Source organism: Bufo gargarizans, chromosome 4, assembly GCF_014858855.1.
Source record: "Bufo gargarizans isolate SCDJY-AF-19 chromosome 4, ASM1485885v1, whole genome shotgun sequence".
Classification (NCBI taxonomy): Eukaryota; Metazoa; Chordata; class Amphibia; order Anura; family Bufonidae; genus Bufo; species Bufo gargarizans.
In genome coordinates this window covers 15,633,446-15,658,927 of record NC_058083.1, presented here as the reverse complement: position 1 = coordinate 15,658,927, position 25,482 = coordinate 15,633,446, and the positions used below count along the sequence as shown (strand labels likewise).

Sequence of the window (25,482 nt, the reverse complement as noted above, 5' to 3'; positions counted from 1 at the left end):
TCGCTGAATACATATTCTCTCTCCCACCGGCCCAGGTAGAGGTTGGCAACGCGTCGAGCCGTGCACAGTAACAAGCTGGCTATTATCACTGCCAGGCTGTGTCACGTCAGGCAGGGTTGTTTGCTGGGACCAGCTGGTCATCACCTTCACCAGGCTGTGTCACGGTAGGCAGTAGAGCCATGTGCTGTAACAAGCTGGCCATAATCATTACCAGACTGTGTTACGCCAGGCAGGATTGTTTGCTGTAATCAGTTGCTCGCACTGTAACCAGGCTGTGTTGTGGCAGACAGTAATCGGTATTGACGCCTCCGACATTGCGGTCATCTATTATTGTTTCTGTCCACACCCTATACCAGTTTGTGGACCAAGTACCTGCAATGCCTGTCCCTGACTTCACTATGATAGATCTAGTCATAGTTGCCCATCAGGTATAGTCACTAATCCTAGGCATATTGCACAAAGCGGTGTGTGTCACGGCTAAAGGATGGGGAAAACCCTCAGCCGTGCGATGCCAGAAGATGTTATTGGCTACTCGGCCAGGATGACAGAATTAGGGAGCAGGTCACCTCCTATCGCGTCCCTAACCTGACCCTGACTCCTAACCATATGAGCCAACCCTGATGGTGGGAGGGCTCATACACCAGAACCTAATAGTCCCTGCTAGCCCTCGGGGTGGCCCTGAACTAGGAGCAGGGTAAGACGACCTGTTCCTCCTAGGCACGGAGGAACAGGAGTCTCACTGGCCAAGCTGCAAGGAAAAGGGGGGGGGGACAAAAACAGACCTATGGATATGGCAGGTGAACTACACTAGTTCCACCTACCTGCCACAGCCTTGCTGACTGGATCCCTGTGCTGACACGCTGATGTCCACACCATACTTAAATGGTCACAGCCAACACACATACACACACAGGAGCCCAGATCCATAGCTGCATTAAATAACAAAAGGAATACATCAACTGAACATATAAACATCTATGACCACAAGGGTGGCCCTCACTGGCAGATGGTATAAAGTAGGAGGACGACTCCAGCAGACCATGGCTGAAGTACCCCTCTGACTACTGCTCTCAGCAGAGGCTATATAGGCCCAAATAGCCACACCCACACTCAGACACACCCAGTGCACACACACTAGGAAGGAAGTTAACCCTTCCAACACCAGGGAAGGGAAGACAGCAACTTAAAGGGGAATACACACACAATAAACCCCGTGCACACCAGACAAGGAAAGTGCACACATATAAACACACGTTGCCAAGTGCAACCGCATGCAGATTGCAGCAAGCTGCCTAGCAACAGCTCAGGCTGCTATACCGCCAAGTAGAAACATGTTGCCAGCGGCAACCACATGTGAGGCAACAATACAGCCGCCCTCACAATGTGATTGACAAAAACCAAACCGCAGGCAACTGCCTGCGGATCAGGAGTCACGACCATGACCATGGTCGTGACAGTGTGTCAGTGTACATCTACAACTGACACGCGGCGATCACTACAGATCTCATAGGTAGTAGCTTGAGTTTAGGGCTCTACCATCTGAGCTGTATATGCCTTTTGACTGCCTGTTGTGTCAGAATTAACTGGGTTCACACCCTATATATTTTATACAATTTTTGGGTTTATTTTAACGTTTTAGTCAGGCTTTTGAGAAAAAAATAAAAAAGCCCCTATAGGTGTCCATAACCTTCAAAGGAATAAACAGGCTTCTCTGAATCCAGCAGCCGCTTAGTGAAGGAAATGAAACCTATCAATGAGGTTGCATTCAAATTTCATCACCATGTGAGGAAAGACATTACTGACATTGCTCAAAAAAAGCTGAATGACTTCCCTGATCGTGAGGCACATGTAGGCCAAAGCCTAAAACAAAGGAATGTCTGTTATTCAATGGACAAATGTTTACAACTCTCTCATTTACTACAAGCCGAGGCGTTACACAGCCAGCTGACACACTGGCATCATGAGTAGGGGGCAAAGTACCTGCCTCTAACAAATCAGGAAGTGTTCGGGCTGCCAGCTGCTGGAGCCATAGGAAAATAAGACGGGGGCAATCCTTACAGGTAGGTTACGTGGGCAGCATATGCTCTGTGGCGCTCTAGCTGATAAGGGCTCATGCACATGGGCATATTATGGCTTTTTTTTTACTATAATCTTTTTTTTTACTGTAATCTATAATCTACAGGTTTTCTTTTTTGTAGTCGTGAGTATATGTGTGCCTTGTATATATAGCACGCACGGTGGTATTTTTCCCTAAAAGCATTGCCGCATTGCCGCTACATTCTCAAGAGCCATATAGAGTCAATGAACTGCCATACAGGTGGCCATAAACCTGCCAATTTCTAGTATGTATGGGTGGCCTCATGACTTTCCCCCAACAGAAGATGTCGGGATGAGAAGGGTTGGGCGCGTTGAATTTTGTTCTTGAAGAGATAACCAGCCACCAGAGGAACCTGGCAGCATCTTCTTCTCCCCTGTCTCCGTTCAGAACACATGCACCCTTGCCCAAGCCAAATATGCATGTGAATGGCTGTTGGCAGAATGGACGGGTAGCTGACAGGTATCTCCTGGTCAGCCTAAGTGTTAGCATAGCATGTCTACCTTCGCCTGGTGTCGGCTGCAAAACCTGAAGTATCTACTGTCTGCTAGTGTTGATCGCGAACATTATAATCACAAATTTTTATCGCGAATATCGGCACTTCGAGAATTTCCGAAGATGTAGAATATAGTGCTATATATTTATAATTGCGAATATTCTAGATTTTTTTTTCATCAGTAACCTCCCTTCTTTCTTGTGGGCCAATAAGAAGCCTGCAATATCTTTGTCAGAGCTTAGCAACATCCCTAGCAACCAATAGGAAAGCTGCCAACCCCTTACTGTATAAGAACCTCCCCAGCAGCCATTTTCTGCTGTTGTTTTGCAGTTCTGAGAGAGAGAGCAGTGTCATTGCTGTGCTCTGTGCTTTCATCTGGATCCTGTTCCTTATCCAATTACATTAGTTAGTTAGTTAGCTCATATATATAATACAGATAGTCAGTGTAGGTTAGATAGTGATATAGTGTAGCTGATAGGTTACAGTGCAGGGTGTTAGGTAGTGTGATAGGAATTACTGTTTCTCTGCTGTCCATACATACATGCTACAGACATAGTGCTGTGATGTCACAACAATACTTAGTGCACCAATCAGTAATATCTACTCAGACCTGATAAAATGTGAAGTTGTACGTATTGTGCAAAAAATATGCGCATCATTAGTGCTGATTTGCTCAATTGCAAAAAATAATGACTGGAGATCACGCATTCCAGAATTCGCGAATTTATTGCGAATATTATGCAAAAAATTCGCGAAATATTGCGAAAAACGAATATTGTCTATGCCGCTCATAACTACTGCCTGCCGTATGTCCACTGAACTCTAGGCTATAGCTCAGCACAATGTAGCATCCGTATGTCCCCTATTCACCTGAATATACAATTTCTTGTCTCTTTTTTAAGAGATCATTAACTAAAATTACAGAAAACTCGCGAAGTTCTTTAATATTTAACTTAGGTGTTAATTGCCAATGTTGGGCTGTCAAAGAGTGCAGTGTCTTCTCCTTTCTTTCACAGACATCTGATTGGAGGACTTGACGTACAAGATGGAACTAAGGGAGACCTCTTCAACATCCGCTGATGGAAAAATGGAGGAGGACACTGGAAAGATTCATCTAAAACGGGAGCTAGGTCTCATAAGTGCTGTGTCCATGATCGCTGGCACCATGATTGGCTCTGGGATCTTCATGTCTCCTCAATGGGTCCTGTATTACATGGGGAGTCCTGGGGCTAGTCTCTTAATATGGGCTGCTTGTGGCCTCCTAGCTATGCTTGGTGCCCTATGCTATGCTGAACTTGGAACAGTCATTAAGGAATCTGGAGGAGATTACGTATATATTTTAAGGAACGTTGGCTCCTTACCTGCCTTTCTCCTGGCGTTCACCTCAGTCATCGTGGTGAGGCCGGCCAGCATAGCTGGAGTCTCTCTAAGCTTTGCAGAATACGTTGTGGCTTCTTTCTTCCCAGACTGTCCAGCTCCACAAGCCATCACTAAGTGCACAGCAGCTGCCTGCATCCTTGTCCTGGCGATTGTCAATTGTCTGAATGTCAGACTTTCCATGTCCATCATGAACTTCTTCACAGCAGCTAAGCTGATAGTTCTATTGGTAATGATTGTGGGTGGCATGGTCCTTTTGGTCATGGGGAACACCAAGGTTTTACAGAGCGCCTTTGAAAACACAGCCACTGGTTTTGGACCTGTTGGGGTGGCCTTTTATCAAGGGCTCTGGTCCTATGATGGATGGAATAATCTGAATTATGTCACTGAAGAACTGAAGAACCCTGAGGTTAGTGATTCCTAAAGGACAACCTCCTTTTTTGGGGTCCTTTTACACGAACCGATTATCAGTCAGAGTATCAGAGATGAGCGTAGGTATAAACGTTTGTTCCCGATAATCTGACAGTGTAAAAAGTGTTGGCCTTCAATGTCAGACTGGTGGGGGAAACTCTACACCCTGCCAATCAGATGGTCTTCACTAGCTGTATTAGCTCCAGTTCTGGAACTACACTGCTCTATCCATTTCTGAAGTGAATGGGAGTAGAACTACAGTGTCCAGCTCTGTCCATGTTGCGGTGCCTACTTCTGGCGTTGGAGCTACTGTAGCTTCTGCAGAACAGCTAACCGGTGGGGGTGCGGGGTGTTGGCCAAGTAGATATTGATAGCCAATCCTGAGGAAGCCTTTTACCCCAGCTTTCTTAGAGTCACAGTTTGGATCATGATTGATTTCATATATATTTTAGGTGAACCTTCCTCGGGCTGTGATGATTGCAATCCCATTGGTCACATGTATTTACCTTCTGGTTAATGTCAGCTATTTTGCTGCGATGACTCCACAGGAACTACTTACATCGGATGCTGTCGCCATCAGTTGGGGGTCAGTCTATCATTTCTGATTTATATTTGCTATCCTCATATAGGTTATTATTTCCCCTCCCCCCGTGTCCGACCTTCTGCATTTTAGTCACCAAGGGGCCCCGGACCTTATAAAAATAGAGGGCCACAGGCTATTTATTCAGATTATGGAGCTCAGAGGTGACATTTACCATCCACCGCTGACTGATATATCATGCTATGATCCTCTTCAATATCCTCATCTTCATATTATCTTTCAGTTCTGTCATTAATCTTTTTATTTTTTCATATTTACATGGACAACCTCTTTAAAACTTGTTCTTCCTCTGCCAGCCCCTCCCTCACTTTTTACCTTCTTGATTGACCGAACTAGGCAAGATGACTATATAGGAACCTGAGCCTCTCCATCAAGAAGGAGCGGGAGGAGCTAGCAGAGGAAGCAGAAGGAGCAATGGTGCACAGAGTGGCTCAGGCATCATTACATTCAGTTGAGCTAGCCCCCCTTATCTGAAAACGGGCTTCTATAATCTCCATCAATCTGCATTTATCACTGACACTCAAAAGAACCATTATATGGCTGTCGTTCAAATTAATGGTTTCTATGTAATGTGTCGACAAGTCGGCTCTGCCTTCATTGCCCCTAAAGGATTTCCCAGACATATGCACAAAGGATGTCCTTACGGGACAATCCCATTAATAGCAAACGAAAACCTGTTCAGGGTCCCTCTCTCAATAGGCCCTACGATATTACAAGACATGGTTGTGAGGAAGTAAATTTAGGATCCTAGCAAGTTTATGGAGGCAAGCAAACACCAAGTTCTCCAAGATGTGGTGATCACTAGCTCCAGAAGGTGGCTCCATCTTAATCTTTTCTTTTGGGACCCTTTAATTCTATGTATGAACCTGTATTCCAAGGGGTATTCCTTGTACAAGATCTAGCAATGTTACCTGATGGGTGGTTGCCCTAATCTTACATCTGATGTTATCTATTTTACATGATCTGTAGTTTCTTATCTCCTAATCTATTTGCTGTAGCTTGAAGGTCCTGGGGACTTGGACGTGGATAATCAGTCTTGGGGTTGCACTTTCTACTTTCGGGTCTGCAAATGGAACTTTCTTCAGTGGAGGACGAGTGTGCTACGTGGCTGCCAGAGAAGGACATCTGGTAAATTCCCATGTTTTCCCCTTTCTTTCCTTGTTTTATAAAATTGACTCACTTGGTCAATGAACATAAATTGGTTCTTTATTTTGATGATATCTGCCGCTGAAATGATGGATTTCTATGGGTTTTATGTGTATTAGGACACCATAAAACCCACCAGTGAAACTAAACAACCGCTGCTGCTCAATTCTAAGACAGCAGCAGTGGTTGTCAGAGCCGCACCCTCTTAGTCAGTGCTTCTCCGTTATTGGCTGTAGCTACGCTGATGTCATCACTGCTCTCATCCACTATGCTTATTTTTGGAGGGTTTTCTGCATCCGTATTGAGATACTGGGCTCTCTTTCACTCCTTGCTTATATGGACCACTAACACATTCTAGGGGGGTACCCAAGAAAAGGGCAGCACAGTGCTTTGAATATGACTGTCTCTTTAGTGCCCCCTATGGATGGCTACCCTGTAAGTAAACATTTCATCCATCAAAAAGCCTTGGAACATGACTAGGGATATCAGCCAAACCAGAGACACCCATTGATTGTAGACAGAGCCGTTTCAGATTTCCTGCTGCTCAGGCTGGTCATTGGGCGAGACGACTTTGAGGCAGGATATCCCTAGTCATGTTTAAAGGCTCTTTACCCCTTCCTGCAAATGGACGTAACTGTACGTTGATTCTAGCACCCCTTACAGCAAATTGGCACACAGGTACATGCAGTGGATGGCACGCACCCTCACTATCCACAGCGAGAAGTGGCTGTGGTATACAGATGACATCCTGCTGTAATGGCCTGGTTCAGAGATGGTTCTGATCCAGGTTGTTGAACCCCTTAGATGCCATGATTAATAGTGACTGTGGCACCACATCAGATAGGATAGGATGTCATAACCAGTGGCGTACATAGAGATGTAAGGGCCCCATAGCAAGGATCAAACCAGGCCTCCCCACAAGACGGAAAGGTTTCTGCGTAAACCCCTTTCAATGACCCTTGGGGCATTTCCCACTGCCTCATTTGCTAAAAGTTGTTCCTTTAGAGGGTAGAGTCCTGACCAAGTTTTCACCTCCAGTAGAAGAGGAGATAATCCCAACTAAGACTGGGCCCCATAGCAGTCGCATGGTCTGCCGCTATGGTAGTTACTCCTCTGGTCATAACCCAATAGAGTTTGTCACTGACAGGGAATAGCAACCGAGTAAACCAAAACATTATAGAAGTGATTGAACAGTCGCCTTGTGAAGTCCTGTAGTGGGGCTAAAAAAATACAATAAAATAATCTATTAAATAAGCATGTATACAGTACAAAACAAAGTGTTAAATGCACATACAGGGTTTCACTGAAAAGGTAAAAATCTGTTTAATAAAGTTAATGCATTATTTAAACTGCACAGCCATCAACATAAAAAAGCACAAAAAAACGTCAGCATTTATTTCCCATTTAATCAATAACTTATATGGCTATATCGACGATAAAATAAAAAAGTTACAGCTCTGGGAATTCAGAGAGACAAAGCTTGAGTACATTGTGCAATATTGAGGTGTATATTGTGCAATGGTAAACTATGCAACATATATTGTGCAACAGTAAAGACCTACAGAATATCAGATTTGGTTTCACTGTAATTGTGCCAGCCCATAGCATAAAGGTAATATGTTATTTATGCTGCATGGGGAAAGGTGCAAAATTTAGAACACAAACATACACTGGAGAAATTGCTGTTTTTACCATCAGCCCCAGAAAGTGTTAATAAAAGTTAAGGTATATGTGTCCCCCAAATTGGTGCAATGGAAACAAGCCCTCACACGGCTACGTTAATTAAAATATTAAAGTTATGGCTTTAAAGTGGGTCTGTAAAAATGAATGGGGGATGGTTGGCAACCCCCCAATCATCCGGACCTGTAAAGAGAAGATTACTTATATGCTTCCCGACGCCAGCTCCCCGCTCCTTCTCCTGCAGGCCTCCTATGCTTCACTAGGCTATCTTGATGTAAACATCTGGTTTGACATCGCCCCAGCCAATCACTGGCCAGAGCAGTGATCGGATCCCCTTGCTTCATGTGACCATAAGGATAGCTGGTCACCGCCGTGACGAGTGATTGGCTGCGGCAATGTCAAACCAGATGTTTACAGTGAGGGAGCCCAGCGGACCATTGGAGGCCTGCGGTAGAAGGAGCGGGGAGCCGGTGTAGCGTTACATTACCCTACTTCATGAGATTTCCCTACCTCCTAACGTCCGGTCGCACTGCTAATGACGTGAGGAGGCGTTCCTGAGTTTTGACGATCTGCGCATGCGCAAACGGACAGTTTAGGGAAAATCTTACAGCGGAGTTCAGCTGCACACCGGGACACTGCGCATGCGGCGGAGAGCCTCAGTAAGAAAATATTACGGCCCAGTGCGCAAGCGCGGCTAACTCCAGAAGATCCATCTGATCTCTGCGCCTGCACAGTGTGGGGGTAAGGAGATCTAATGGCCATATTTTCTGTTAAAAAAAAATATATATACAGTACAGACCAAAAGTTTGGACACACCTTCTCATTCAAAGAGTTTTCTTTATTTTCATAACTATGAAAATCGTAGATTCACACTGAAGGCATCAAAACTATGAATTAACACATGTGGAATTATATACATAACAAAAAAGTGTGAAACAACTGAAAATATGTCATATTCTAGGTTCTTCAAAGTAGCCACCTTTTGCTTTGATTACTGCTTTGCACACTCTTGGCATTCTCTTGATCAGCTTCAAGAGGTAGTCACCTGAAATGGTTTTCACTTCACAGGTGTGCCCTGTCAGGTTTAATAAGTGGGATTTCTTGTGTTATAAATGGGGTTGGGGCCATCAGTTGCCTTGTGGAGAAGTCAGGTGGATACAAAGCTGATAGTCCTACTGAATAGACTGTTAGAATTTTTATTATGGCAAGAAAAAAGCAGCTAAGTAAAGAAAAACAAGTGGCCATCATTACTTTAAGAAATAAAGGTCAGTCAGTCCGAAAAATTGGGAAAACTTTGAAAGTGTCCCCAAGTGCAGTCACAAAAACCATCAAGCGCTACAAAGAAACTGGCTCACATGCGGACCGCCCCAGGAAAGGAAGACCAAGAGTCACCTCTGCTGCGGAGGATAAGTTTATCTGAGTCACCAGCCTCAGAAATCGCAGGTTAACAGCAGCTCAGATTAGAGACTAGGTCAATGCCACACAGAGTTCTAGCAGCAGACACATCTCTAGAACAACTGTTAAGAGGAGACTGTGTGAATCTGGCCTTCATGGTAGAATATCTGCTAGGAAACCACTGCTAAGCACAGGCAACAAGCAGAAGAGACTTGTTTGGGCTAAAGAACACAAGGAATGGACATTAGACCAGTGGAAATCTGTGCTTTGGTCTGATGAGTCCAAATTTGAGATCTTTGGTTCCAACCACCGTGTCTTTGTGCGATGCAGAAAAGGTGAACGGATGGACTCTACATGCCTGGTTCCCACCGTGAAGCATGGAGGAGGAGATGTGATGGTGTGGGGGTGCTTTGCTGGTGACACTGTTGGGGATTTATTCAAAATTGAAGGCATACTGAACCAGCATGGCTACCACAGCATCTTGCAGCGGCATGCTATTCCATCCGGTTTGCGTTTATTTGGACCATAATTTATTTTTCAACAGGACAATGACCCCAAACACACCTCCAGGCTGTGTAAGGGCTATTTGACCATGAAGGAGAGTGATGGGGTGCTGCGCCAGATGACCTGGCCTCCACAGTCACCGGACCTGAACCCAATCGAGATGGTTTGGGGTGAGCTGGACTGCAGAGTGAAGGCAAAAGGGCCAACAAGTGCTAAGCATCTCTGGGAACTTCTTCAAGACTGTTGGAAGACCATTTCAGGCGACTACCTCTTGAAGCCCATCAAGAGAATGCCAAGAGTGTGCAAAGCAGTAATCAAAGCAAAAGGTGGCTACTTTGAAGAACCTAGAATATGACATATTTTCAGTTGTTTCACACTTTTTTTTATTATGTATATAATTCCACATGTGTTAATTCATAGTTTTGATGCCTTCAGTGTGAATCTACAATTTTCATAGTCATGAAAATAAAGAAAACTCTTTGAATGAGAAGGTGCGTCCAAACTTTTGGTCTGTACTGTATATATATATATATATATATATATATATATATATTTATTTATAAATCCATAATTATTTATCTATAAATTTATCCACACTTTGCCTAGGGTGATCTCATGGCCATATTTTCTTTTAAATAAATATTTATTTAACAGAAAATATGGCCATGAGATCTCCCTACCCCCACACTGCGCAGGCACAGAGATCGGATGGATCTTCTGGAGTTAGCCACGCTTGCGCACTGGGCCGCAATATTTCCCTACTGAGGCTCTCCGCCGCATGCGCAGTGTCCCGGTGTGCAGCTGAACTCCGCTGTGAGATTTTCCCTTTACAGGGCAGCTGCCTACATGTGGCACTAGAGAGACAGAATAGAGCAAATTTCCATATTTTTCCCAGGGAGCAAATCCTTAAATCTTGCAGTTTTCTCTCTGGCCACTAAGCCTAATAATAGGCTGACACTTTCTGTTCTGTACAGAAAGGGATGCAAATGAGTTCTTAACAAGTAATGCCACCAGATGTAAGGCAGCTATCCTATGTTCAACCCTTTAACTAGGCCTTGAGACATGATTTGGATATTAAAAAAGCCAGCCCCTCATCTACAGACAGCTGCTTTCAGATGATTGCCCCTCATCAGTGCAGAGTAGAGAGTACTGGCTCAACTGAGTGAGAGGCCTAAGTCCGCATTTGGGAGGTACTTTCTCTCCTTGGGGAGAGCGCCTTAATCAGTGTGAGGCTTACATCTGGTGGCATTACAGGCAGAGCTCTGGCTGGCGTGGGCACGTCCAGCAGAGACATCTCCCTGTACACCCTTCCCTTAGCAGAGGGTAAGCTAGACTAACTGCATCCCTTTCTTCCTAGAATTCCAGAGGAACATGTATGACCTATAAGCCGATTAAGGTGTTGTGTAGATTTCACTTTTCAGCAGTTATCTCATTATCATCACAGAAATGATTACAATGACAGATATCTTCTATGCATAGATAACATTCAAAATATTGATATCACAGCATATTTATTCCCCTTCCCTGCACAATGACATCTGCACAGTTCACAGAGAGAGACAACTTTCCCATAGATTAGCAGTCAGTGAATGTCTCCTGTCCATTGTGTCTCTAGTTCAAGTGGCTGCTGTAAAGCATATTTCTAAACAATGTTAACAACAGTGCAGGAAGAATGGCTGCCTCTGCCTAATCATGTGTAGAAATAGAAAATAAAAGAAAAAAAGAACAAAAAAAAAAAGTTAGTTAGGAAAAAAATATAGGTGATACATTCCCTTTAAATAAAAAGTTGTGCTTTTACGACATCTCTTAGCTGCAGATTTTTTCAAAGGGCTTAACAACACTGTAAAGGTAAGTATTAAAAAATAGTCTAAAACACATAATGAATTCAGGGATATTAGCTTACTAAATCTTTCCTCTGTTCTAGGTTGGAGACATATTAAGCATACTATGGTGATCTTCTCCCGCCGGATTTTCTGCTCCGACTTTGGAAAATATGTTCTCTATTCTATGGAAATTATCTTTAACTAATGTTATTCTGCATCTTTTTTTATGTGTTTCACAGCCAGACGTTCTCTCCATGGCCCACGTGACACGGTTAACCCCATCTCCTGCCCTCATCTTCACATCTGCCATCTCATTAATAATGATAATTCCCGGAGATTTCAGTAGTATTGTCAACTTCTTTAGGTAGGTATATGATATATATATATAAATACTTTCAACGGGCTCCTCCCCCTAGGGCCCTCTATATAACACGTCCCAGGTGTAGGAAATGCCAAGTGGTATGTTGCTGCCTAAAATGTCTCTTTATGCTCCTACCTGGATACCGCTGGACCCCAGGCTTTGGCTCGGAATAATTGAAGGATAAAAGAATAACTTGAGTCCAGACCTTGAGATGAAGTTCAATGGCAGCTTTACTTGAATAAACGTTTCATTAAACAGTTTACAGGCTTTGTCTTGGTTCCAGCAGGCTTTAGCATATAACTGGCAGGCAAACTCAATTCTGCTCTCTCACTCTTCTGCACTGACAAGCTTAAACAGTGTCCTGGCTTTCTTCTTGGTGCTGCACTTTCTCTCTGTAGTTTGTCTTATAGTTAGGCCAGGGAACTTTCCTCCTGGCTCCTGAGGCTTCAAGATTTGGCCTCCATGGCCAGCAGAGCTTAAAGGGAACCTGTCACCGGGATTTTGGGTATAGAGCTGAGGACATGGGCTGCTAGGTGGCCGCTAGCACATCCGCAATACCTAGTCCCCATAGCTCTGTGTGCTTTTATGGTGTAAAAAAACTGATTTGATACATATGCAAATTAACCTGAGATGAGTCCTGTACGTGAGAGGAGTCAGGGACAGGACTCATCTGAGGTTAATTTGCATATGTATCAAATCGTTTTTTTTACTCAATAAAAGCACACAGAGCTATGGGGACTGGGTATTGCGGATGTGCTAGAGGCCATCTAGCAACCCATGTCCTCAGCTCTAGACACAAAATCCAGGTGACAGGTTCCCTTTAAGGTGCTCTGGCTGGCGTTGGCTCGTCCAGCAGAGACATGTCTCTGTACACCCTTCCCTTAGCAGAGGGTAAGCTAGACTAACTGGAACTTCTGCCCCACCCTTCCTGCAGGAAGTAGGACTCGCCCGCTTCTCTCCAGAGGGGGAGTTAGAATGGAATGGTAAGTTCCATTCTAAGTATACTTCTGTCGTGTTTGCTGCCACCTGCTGGTAAACCAGGCATATTAGATGTTATAAACAGTTGCAAACATTATAATAGATGCACATTATAGAGAGGACCTGGAACATAATGCATAGATGACTTTATGTTAGACCATTAAGGACAGTAGCAGGGTGTAGGAGTGATAACACCACTCGGGGGTGTTACATACTGTATATATACTATACATATATATATATATATATATATATATATATACATACACACCATATTTTTTTCTTTATATGACGCACCTGATGATAAGACGCACCTTTTTGAGGAGGAAAATAAGAGAAAAATATTTTTAACCAAAAGGTGTGGGTTTTGAACTAATGGCGGTCTGTGGCTGAAAAAAGCTTTCACCATTTCTGACAAGTTTATTTTCCCCATGTAATAATAATGATATAAATTAACAAATGGATGTTACCATTCCCCTTGTCAATTTGGTAAGTCCCTAAACAGTCTCGCTAGTAGGCTTGAGTCACACTGTGTAAGAACAGCACCCAGTTATCAATTTATTCATACATTTCCCAGAGGAATAAATGAAGATCACAACACAAACTTCTAAGAAAAGATAGAATTATTTCATGGGGAATGTTAGTACTTTATGCACTAAAACAGTCATCAAAAGAGTCCAGAATTTTAATATTGAATGTCTATCCTCAGGATAGGCCATCAACATCTGATTGGTGGGGATCCAGCATTCCACGCCTCCACCGATCAGTTGTTTTGAGGTGGCTCTGGCTCCAGAAGTCAATGTCGTATTGAATGGAGCTGGTTATGGCAGCGCTGCTCCCATTCAGTTAAATAGGAGCAGCACTGCAGTATCCAGCTCCATGCTCCACACAGTGGACGGAGCTGTGTAGTTTGATCACTGGCTTCCAGGGTCGGAGCTACCTCGAAAAAACTGATTGGTGGGGGTGTGAAATGCCGGACCACCACAGATCAGATACTGATCGCCTATCCTAAGTTCTGGACAACTCCATTAAAGCCTGTTTTAGTGCACACAGTATTTGTATTTCCCATGAAATAACAATTCTGGAGTATCTTTTATTAGAAATTTGTATTATTGTTAAAATCTTGGACAACCCCTTTTTAATGGGAGCTGAGAGGGCCTTCTTAAAGGGGTTAGCTGACACATTTAACACTTTTCCCCTAACATATATGAAGGATTATCTTCCTTGGGAAGCATCTCCTAGGATGCAGTGCAATTAGTTCTTGTTATTCCCTTCCCCCCTGCATAGAAAACAACCCCCTCACATATAGCCCCCGAGATATTTATGGTATTTAATGTCCTCCCTCAATTCCCTTCTTCACTGTCTAGAGAGATAGCTATATATTTCTATGGATTTATAAGTAGGGATAAATGAATGAAAGGTGTCTGGACCACTTAACTATGAGATCACTACACCGGCACTGAGAGGAGGAGAGCAGGGAACCACTGAGCATGCTCGTCCACCTCTGAATTCAGGAGAAGGTGGACCAGATGGACAGACAGCAGGGGGTGATACCAAAGAGAAAAATGTACATAAAAAACCTGAACAATATTTTTATGACATGTATATTGCAATAATGCTTCATTTAAAATGTCCTATTCACTGCATAGTAATACTTATTTTTGTGGAACAACCCCTTTAATATGTCATTTAAAGAAAACCTTCATACTGCTAGCTAACCTTGCTCTGATTATGAGTGTTTCTCCCCCCCCCCCCCCCACCATGATTGCTCTTTAGAAGAAGACATCATATGGGGAGGTGTAACCAGATCGCAACCAACGTGAGATATATTTATAATTATTAGTGATGAGCGGGAGGTGCCATATTCGATTTCGCGATATTTCGCGAATATTCGATTGAATATTCGTCTTATATTCGTAGAAATCGAATATTCGTCATTTTTCTATTTATCGTGAATAATATACGATTTAATTGTTCGTGTATTGCGATTTTTCTTTTGACAGTATAAGGCAACGTTCCTATGACATTGACTATGGCTAGGCTAATATGTGTATTTTGCAAATATTCATATTATTGCTCTAACTTATATTACGAATATTCTAAAAGACGAAGTTAGAGCAATATTACGAATATTCGTAAAATACACATATAGACTGTAATTTAGCTAATATAGTGTTATAATCTTTTTTTTTGTCTAACTTTTTTTCCTCTTCTGAACTTCAGTTTTGGAAAATAAATACACTATTAAAAAAATTACTATAGCACTATATTAGCTAAATTGCAGTCTATATGTGTATTTTACGAATTTTCGTAATATTGCTCTAACTTCGTCTTTTAGAATATTGCAAATATTCTAAAAGACGAAGTTAGAGCAATATTACGAATATTCGTAAAATACACATTTAGACTGTAATTTATGTGTACTGTTATTCCACTTTGGCATACTGCTCCCCGACAAGCGTCCCCGTAACCATGGGAACGCCTGTGCGTTAGAATATACCATCGGATCTGAGCTTTCGCGATCTCAGGGAAAACTCAGATCCGATGGTATTTTCTAACCCACAGGCGTTCCCATGGTGACGGGGACGCTTGTCGGGGAGGAGTATGCGAACAACTGTACAGATAGGAAAAAAATAATGCCAAAATTCTAAATAACGAATATATTCACTATATTCCTATGTATTTGTTTTTTAGAATATTGGTCATTTTATTTTCCATATGAAAACATGATTCCCCCCCTGCTTAAGTTGCTTGTGGGCCAATGGCTTATTGACCCACAAGCAAGAAGCAGGGAGAAATCATATTTTCAGATAAAAAAAAAACAAATATTCAATTTCGCGAATATATAGAACTATATTCTAAATATTCACGAAATCTCGAAGTTACGATATTCGATAAAAAAATTAGCTATTCTAATATTCGCGCTCAACACTAATAATTATAGATCATTACAAATAGTGACCACAGAGTTATAGGTGGATGTCTAAAGGCACAGGAGAGGCTGGTGACTGTGTCCTGTGCAGCAGCATGCATGTCGCAGGCAAATAGCAAACTCCAGCTCAGTGTAGAGAAGAGCAGAAAAACTGGACCACCAGCAAACTTCCCTGTAGGGTCTACGGCCAGTCCACCACTGACCTCAGGTATCATGATTACAGGGGAGAACTGACATTTAAAGGGGTTCTCCATGATTGTTTTAAAATTTGGCTGTATAAAATAAATGTCCTGCCACTCGTGTCTCCAGCACTCCGATCCTTGCTGGGCCGGTCATCCATGTGACAACCACAGCAATCACTGGACTCAGCTATCACATGGGATTCATGCACACATGACCCAGGAGGCCAGTGATTGGCTGCTTCAGTCACATGAACGAGGAATGACATGTTAACGCTACATACCCAGTAAGAATTGGAGTGCCGGGCAGTGGTGGGACATTTAAAAGGCGAGTAAGGTTTTTTCTTTATTTTATACAGCCTCTTGCCAATTTTAAAAAATCTTGGAGCATCTCTTTTACTGTTTCTCTTGTGAATGTCTGACTACACATAATGAGGTAGGTTAACCTCTGCATAGATAAGTTCTTTCCTTTTAGTGACACATTCATATTTTTTTTCCTATTTTAATTCCTATCATGTATTGTTTTCTTTCAGTTTCACAGCCTGGCTGTTCTATGGTATCACAATTTCTGGTCTTATATATATGAAGATTAAAAAGCCGGATATCCCTAGACCATACAAGGTGAGTAAAACAATGGGGCAGGTTTATGAAAATTGTCCAAAAGAAAAACTGCAGACCAGAATGCAAAATTAATGCTGCATTGTGATTGGTTGCTATGGGCAAAGATTTATTTTTTCTTTTTGACAGTCTTTTATCTCTTTTCCATTTTGTTGCGCTGGTGGTCCATGCCTACTGCCATCTCCCTTTCAGAGCACTTACCTGGTTGCCTGCTCTGCTCTCCCAGGGGCCTTATGCACGCCAATGTCCCCCCGCTCCTTCCTAGGGGGCAGGACCGCTGAGGTAGTTCTGCTCGGTCCACCCCACATAGATTGGGGCCTGCTTCCTGTGGGCTCTGCCTCTCACTTTCTTTAGGGTGTGCAGTGTCTCCGGCAGCGCACTCATCTTAATGTTACCTAGCCTATGACTGGCCACCCTAGTGTACTCTCCTGTGGGAGAGTGCCTGAGCAATAGGTTCTAGTTGTCTAGTTTCCTGCAAAGGTGCGATTCTTGTCTTGTTCGCTCTTCCGTGTCACAACTTCTGCCTGTCTCAGGTTTTTGCCCTTCGCTGCCTGACCTGACCTCTGCCTGATCTCCATACTGACCCAGGCTGGCCATCTTGATCTTTGGACCGACTTTGGATTGCACAAACTTTGCCTGGCTTGACCTTGGCTTGTCCCTGACTACAGTTTTGCATGACGCCTCAGTGCTCTACAGAAGTGTCTCTTGACCCGCGTGAGTCAGCAGTCTACTGAACACCATAGAATAGAAGGTGTAGCAGCACTAAAGGGTATACTGGCCTTAATGTGGTGGTGCACGCGGTGTTGAACGCCAGTCCGTAACGTCCCTCCAAGTAGGCAACTGAAAATAGTAGAACCGCAGCACTCTCTTGTCTCATTAATTCCTTTATTCCATCAAATTCATGCAACGTTTTGACCTGGACGGTCTTTTTCAAGCTTGAAAAAGACCGTTTCGACTTGAAAAAGACCGTCCAGGTCGAAACGTTGCATGAATTTGATGGAATAAAGGAATTAATGAGACAAGAGTGCTGCGGTTCTACTATTTTCGGCAGTAGACACAACAGATCCACATTCGCTCCATAAGATATTTCTGTTGGTAAATTCAGTACATCTAAGCCTAACCCCCAGGCCTACCCCAAACCCCCTAGAGAACACCATTTTCAAGCAAGACAAGCCAAATTTTGTAGGATTGTCTCTGGAAATTCAGAATAATCCTGGCAAATTGAGGATGTTTCCAAGTATTGGGTAAATTAGTTTCTAGTACTGTAGTTCATTTTCCATCATCCCTAGCTATCCTAGTATGTGGCCATAGAGATAGGAGCATGATGGGGAGAATTCATACTTTTTTAGTGTTGGTTCCTGAGCCTTAAACAAATATTTAAATGGTCATAAAGTTCAACAGGTTTATAAGAGAGAGAGAGGACCGGCTTGGGCAGGGACTGTAGGTGGTGGAGGCCCCATTATGTTCTAAACCTTTTGGATGATAAGTCTTTTTCAACTGCTCAAATAATGATGACCATATAAAAAATACTTTATACAGAACCTTATCCTGAGGTAATATTCTGGATTCTTGTGATAGACATTTTGGGGCACATCTATTAAGACCAGTGTTTTAGACACCGATCTTAATAAAGCCCTGCACTGGCGGTGGATCCAGTGGAGTTATGAAGAGGCGCTGAGATCACAATGTTCCTATAAACAATAAGGAGCACTCCATTATATAATAATAGACATTGACTCCATTGTCCACACAGATTTTAGTCATTGCTTCCAGCGCTAACTATTATACTCTTCTAATCTTCCAGGTTCCAATCATCATTCCGGTGATAGTGCTCATTGCCTCCGTATACCTGGTGTTGGCCCCGATTATTGGCAGCCCTCAGCTGGAATATCTCTATGTTGTCCTCTTTATCCTCAGTGGGATTATCCTTTACTTTCCAGTTGTCCGCTATAAATGGTCTCCAGGATGGTTCCATTCTGTCACGCTTTATCTTCAGCTCCTGCTTCAGGTTGCACCCGCTGATAAGAACGAATGAGATGAAGTTTCTCTGTTATGGATGTAAATACTGGGACATTATATAATATATTTTATTCTTCCAGTAATTCTGGGTTATCTGCGCCTCCATTTGTTGTGTCATATTTTTTGGTTCTCTGTGGTCAACAACGTAAGTCTGTTTTTTCCACAGTGATCAAGAAGAGTAGGCCAAAAATTACTTCACAAGACTCTTTTCAAATACATTAGGGAATTGTGAGTTAAAAAGGATGTCTGCCAATCAAGTTTATTTTAAGAAGAGACTCCCCATTTTGTAAAATGAAAAAAAAAGTCATTACTCACCCCTTACTGATCCTCTGCTGCTTCTTTTTTGATGCTTCAAGGTTCCCTGCTGGTCTCTCTTGATCCAGAGTAACAATGAGAATGGATCTACATTCAAACCGAAAATTCTACCCATTTTCATAAGATTTTGCTGCAACCCAGAGCAGGGGGGGGGGGAATGCTGTGAGGAGGATAGGAGTGATAGCTGTGGCACTGGTGGATGTTGTAGTTCATGGGGCTGTCCTCACTCCAACTCTCGATAGGGCAATGCAGTGAATGGAGGCCGGAGGGTGCACCCTTTCTTCACCTTGGTATTGGTGCTCCTGCCTGGTGGTAGTTGGGGTGCCCTAGATGGAGGATAGTTGGCAGGATGGAAGGCAGGAGGGCAGATATAGGGGCTGGCGGATGGATGGTGGAGTCAATAACCAGGCCCATTTGGTTGCAATAAATGAAGTCTTTCTTTACTGAATAGATAATAATAGTAGTAGTTCATACAGCAGTAAAGGCACAGTTTCCAGGTATATGACTGAATGGTATTTTACCAATAGCTATGTATAGACAGCAATGATGGTAGTAGTACACTTTGCAGTGTCTCCAAATAACCATAGGCATGCAATCCCGTTCTCATGAACTCTTTTTGCTATTTCCGAGCTGAGGGGTGCAGATCTAAGATCCGGGTGGCCAGTTTGTCTCAAAGGGTGGTGGGCCCTAAAGCATATACCCTTTCCACAGCAGTAAAGTATTTTGCCAGTCTTTATCCTGCACAGCCTCTGGCAGCTCATTCATCTCAGGAATAGCATTTTCTTGTACGAGGCTTTACTAATTCTCTCCTGCATAACGGAAACTGGACGGATTTGTTACGCTGGCCATAGACATATGATACCGGTAGATTATTAGCACCTAGATGTAAAACTTTACATTTACCCACATTGAACCTCATTTTCCAAGTGGAAGCCTAAACACCAAAGGAGAATGTATTAAGACTGGCGTTTCATTTTTTCTTTCTTTATTCTTTTCTTTTTGAAAACGTATACACAATCATCACATCAATACCACAATGCAAAAAATCCATCTTACAATAAATATTATCCTTATTCCTTATCACCCAAATACCCACCCGCCACCCCTTGAAGAGAGAGAGAGAGAGAGAGAGAGAGAGGAACTGGTAAACAACAACATTTCTTCTGAGTTTAAACACTGAAAAAATGTGTTAATGGTAGTTGTATAAATAATTATCTATCACAGAGGTCAACCACCTAAAATATAGCTTTTAATAGAAAATATAAAAAATTACCATAAATCCCTCACGTGGGGACAATAGAACAAGACAGACTGTCTTGTTCTATTGTCCCCACGTGAGGGATTTATGGTAATTTTTTATATTTTCTATTAAAAGCTATATTTTAGGTGGTTGACCTCTGATAGAACATTTCTTCAGAATTTTTAGTATAGCACTCAGTAACCAATTGAATTTTAATAAGATTAACAACTGCTTCGCGCCACTGTCTCACTGTAGGCGGGTCTTCCTTTACCCATTTCGTAAGTATAAGCCGTCTAGCTTGAAATAGTACTGTACTCAGAGCCAATCGTACTTCTTTCTTTAATTTCAAATGTTCAGTTGCTCCCAATATACAAACTACTGGATCTGCAAGCACCTGAACATCCAGAAATACCAGTACAATCTCTGCTATCTCCTTCCAATATCTAAAAAGTCTGGGGCATCTCCAAAAACAGTGTATTAGATCTGCGTTCTCTCCCCTGCATTTTGGGCACTTATCTGAAGTTCTCACACCCATTTTCTTTAGCATCATAGGAGATCGATGTAATCTATGTACTATAAAAAACGGTGATGTTTTATGTGAACCCCTATCCGACACCGTGGCATAACTTCTGAGGGCATCTTTCCATTTCTCTTCCGTGAAGAAAAGCTGAAGTTCTTTTTCCCATTTTTTTTTTGCAAGTATTGTGATCTGTTCTTTCTTTCCCTCCATCAATATCCCATATCTTTTTTTTGTTATACCTCTTTTTTCTCTTCCATTGGTGAATTTATATATTCTATCTGATTGTTCCTTTCTATATTTATCTACACTTACCACTGTTTTTAAAGCGTTCCTAAACTGGAGGTATTTATAAATATCCTTTTGGGGGATCCCAAACTCCCTGACAAGTGTATTAAAATCCTTCAATTTATCTTCTTCAAATGCTTGACCTAGATATTTCATCCCCTTTTTTCCCAGTCGATGTAACTCCTAATCGTTTGCAGTTCCTTTAAATTAAAATTTTTCCACATAGGTGTATATTGCATAGGTCTGTTCAATCAGCCGTGCCAAGTTACTGCATATCAGCTGAACTGACTGTGACTTTACCAAGGACTGCTGAGGAGAGTGTTCAGTGACCAGAAAAGGCTCTGTGTATCTTACAACTGGTTTCAGACCACAGTGTGTGCCCGTTCTGTAGCCGGGTGGGAGTCAAGTCACCCTTAACTGTGACCAGAACCGAAGAAACAGACAGTGACAAGCCAACCAAGACCCTGCATTTACTAAATACATTGAGCTGCTCTGTGAAATCAACAGAGACTGTAACTGCCAAGTTGTGTGCCCCATTGAGACTGTAACCACCAAGCTAAGTGCCACTGTTTGTAACTATTACCCTTTGTACCCAAGCTGGAGTAGAGTTGTGTTAAGGCACTGGGTGCGGAACAACTGTGTCAACCAACACATTTGGCTTAGGGATAATCCTAAGGGCATTGTCCTGGTAGGTACCCTTTTCTCCCTTTAACACTTATACAGGGATATGGACTTCGCTGCAGGGGAATTACCAGGCTTCTATCTCCTGGAGTAGTCTCTGTGCGGTAAAGCTGACCCACGAGGGTCAGAGACACCGGTGCAGAGCATTGAGCGGTCAGGCCAAATCGTAGTCAGGGACAGGCTGAGGTCAGGGCTGGTGGAGTTTGCGCAATATGGGAAAGGGCAGGCTGAGTAAGATCAGTACGTAGGTCAAATACGGGTCAGGACAGGCAGTGGAGGGTCACCGTAAAGTAAATGGGCAGAGGTCAGTAAAAGGCCAGACAACAGGACACCTGGCAGGAACTTAAAGGGGTTCTGTACCTTTAGCTTACTGATCACCTATCCTTTGGAGTGGAGTGGTGGAATGGTTCAACTGTGAAATGATGCATTCCGAGGTAGTAAAGGTGAACAAGAGAAAATAAGCTTTACTTGACGTTCAGCAGCAGTGGCATACATCCGAAGGCAAAATATTTGAACATCGCTCAACGGCTCCTTGTGTCCCTTCTGCTGACTGCTCCCTGCTCTCTTCCACTGCTTCTCTTACCACACACTCTGACTAAGGCTCCAGTCATACGACCGTATATTTACTCCGCATCTGATCTGCATTTTTTGTGGATTTGATGCGGACCCGTTCATTTCAATGGGTCTGCAGAATATGTGTGCTGACCGCATCCGTATGTCCGCTCCGCAATTCCGCAAAAAAGATAGTTTTGCAACAGCTGCAGGGATGCAGGTTGAGCATCTCTGCTTTAGGGCTCATGTACGCGACCGTATGTATTTTGCGATCTGCAAAAAGCGAATCCGCAAAGAATACGGATGATGTCCGCGTACATTCTGTATTTTGCAGAACGGAACAGCTGGCCCCTAATAGAACAGTCCTATCCTTGTCTGTAATGTGGACAATAATAGAACATGTTCTATTCTTATGCGGAACAGACATACGGAAATGGAATGCACACGGAGTAACTTCTTTTTTTTTTCGCGGACTAATTGAAATGAATGGTTCAGCATATGGTCCACAAAAAAATGGAACGTATGCGGAAAGAAAATACGTTCATGTGTATGAGTCCTAAGGATGTATTTAAAAACTGTACTAATTGCATTGTGGGAAAATGAAAGTCAGAGTACATCATATTAGCCTATAGCCAGGAGGTGGCAGTATTGTGTAACGGATTCATGAATATCTGTCTCCACTAGTAATAATGTACTGTTATCAGCAGTAATAATTCCCGTCATATGCTCCTGTATGTCACAGTGTTATAGGAATCAGCTGTGATCCTCCTAATAATAATGTATAAGTATAAGGAGAGCATTGGTGTTAACACTTCATACAGCGCTGAGGTCTAGTGATTGCTGCCGCTGCCTATATGCTCTGACAACCTAGTTTCTCCATTATGGCGCTTTATTTCTTGTTTTATTCGCTAATGAGGGTTATTCTTTATTCACTATGGAGCAGTGGCGACTCTAGGAACAATATATAGGGGTGGGGGCACATAAGATACCACAGTCAAAAATTGGGGGGGAACTAATAATTTTAACTACTTAATCATACCACTGAAAAAAACGGAAAAAGTATATATAAATAAGATTCCAAAATACGAGAGTATTGCGGTCTGCAGAGATACCTTTTTATTGTACTAACCTAATACTTAAAAGAGAAGCTTTCAAGAGTTTTCCTTTCTTCCTCGGTTTTGCTTCAGACCTGAGAAAGAGAGAAACACTCTCCAAAAGTTTTCTTTATAGTTTAAAGCAGTTTTAGCGAACACCAGGGCTGTGTAAATAATCCCATATGTTAAACATGTCACTAAAGAAGACCAATGAACAGACGCTCACAGGCTTATTCACAAAAGGGTGAAGAGTTTGGAGGAGGAAGCAATCTAGGACAACATAACTGAATAGGAAAGTGAGCTGAATTGGAGAATTTTTTTCAAATCAGCTATGTTGTCCTATATTGTTCACTTCTCCAAACTCTTCACTATTTTGTGAAATAACCCTGTGGGTGTTGTTAGTGTGTGCAACTAATACTACTTAATCTGCTTGTAACGCAGAATGCGGTGGTCAGGGGTGCGTGTAACGCAGAGTGCGGTGGTCAGGGGTGTGTGTAACTCAGGGTGCGCTGGTCAGGGGTGCATGTAATGCAAGGTGCGCTAGTCAGAGGTTCATGTAACGCAGGGTGTGCTGGTCAGGGGTGCATGTAACGCAGGGTGTGCTGGTCAGGGGTGCATGTAACGCAGGGTGTGCTGGTCAGGGGTGCATGTAACTCAGGGGGCGCTGATACTGTGCCAGGGTGCCCCCCACAGTAATAGTGCTCCCAAAAGTCCCACCAATAGGAATAATTCTCTGCTAGAGCACACATGGTAGTAATAGTGCTACTACAGTGCCCCCAACATGTCCCCACTGTGCCCCAGAAGTAATAATGCTCCCATAGTGCCCATACTAGTAATCATATTCCCCATAGACCCCCAGTAGTAATAAAGCCCATCATAATGCCCCCCAGTAGTAATAATTCTCCTTATAATGTGACAGTGCAAAAAATACCCCTTTTTAATGCCCCCAGTTGAGCTAATGTCCCTATAGTGCCCCCATAATGTGCCAGTATAAAATACCCCTATTTAGTGCCCCCAGTAAATGCCCCATAGTGCTCCTCTCCCCCCTTCTTCCTAGTGCCCCTCTTAATGTACCAGTATAAAATGCCCCATATATAGTGCCCCAGTAGATGCCTTCAGTGTCCCCCCTAATTTGCAAGTATAAAATACCCCTTCTTAGTGCCCCCCATAGATGAGCCCATGGTACTCCTCTCTCTCCTTACCCATAGTACCCACCAATAATGTGCCCCAGTATAAAATGCCCCTATACAGAGCCCCCCATATAAAATGCCCCTTCTTTGTGGCCTCAGTAGAAACCCCATAGTGTTCCTCTCCCTATTCCCCCATATAAAATACTTGTCACGGATGAAGTTTGCAGATAGCTGGAACTTATAAATAAACGAGCGACTGGCTTGATCCCAAACTAAGAAGCTTATAGGTGAGCCCTATAAAACCCTAAGAGCTCTCCCTGACTGCTATCCACATGCAAGGGTCTCGATGGTAGACAATTGCATGCCCTCGTACCTAAGCCTGTGTGACACCTGAAAACCCTATAACAGTGAGGGGACACAACCACTGGCTCCCTGCACTTAATACGGACGGAGTCCGGGTCACCTAGAATCAAGCCAGCAAGAAAACACAATTAAATAAAGGACTTATCTGAGCAAACAGCAGAAGCAGCCTCCAGCAGTGAACACTTCATCCAGCAAGTAGTATAAACCGCAAAGTGAGGCAGTATGGGAGGGAATATAAAGGAAGACGATTAGTCTAAATAAGTGACACCTGGCAGAAGGAAAAGAGATGAGAAAGTGAAACCAAAACATAGAATATCATACGAGAGGTAGAGAAGAACGTCTGCCATACTTTCTCACAGAACTGGCGGTGACAATACCCCTTCTTTGTGGCTCAGTAGATGCCCCCATAGTGCTCCTAATAATATGCTAGTAAGAAGTGCCCCCATAGATGCCTCCATAGTGCCACCTAATAATGTGCCACTAAAAAGTGCCACCAATAATGTCCCAGTAAGAAGTTCCCCCATAGATGCCCCCACAGTGCCCCCAATAATATGCCAGTAAGATGTGCCTCCATAGATGCCCCCAATCATGTGCAAGTAACAAGTGCCCCCATAGATGCCCCCTAATCATGTGCCAGTAACAGGTGCCCCCATAGATACCCCCCAATCATGTGCCAGTAATAGGTGA

At 43.0% G+C, this 25,482-nt stretch overlaps 1 protein-coding gene across 1 annotated transcript; it reads left to right on the top strand.

The window, feature by feature from the left end:
* The first annotated feature begins 1,929 nt into the window (after positions 1-1,929).
* Positions 1,930-18,830, top strand: LOC122935796 (b(0,+)-type amino acid transporter 1-like). The gene is made up of 7 exons (XM_044291687.1): positions 1,930-2,060; positions 3,608-4,377; positions 4,832-4,965; positions 5,979-6,108; positions 11,768-11,892; positions 16,512-16,599; positions 18,401-18,830. The coding sequence occupies exons 2-7, from the start codon at positions 3,637-3,639 to the stop codon at positions 18,629-18,631; spliced, it is 1,449 nt and encodes a 482-aa protein (XP_044147622.1). The 5' UTR covers positions 1,930-2,060; positions 3,608-3,636; the 3' UTR covers positions 18,632-18,830.
* The last annotated feature ends 6,652 nt before the right edge of the window (positions 18,831-25,482 follow it).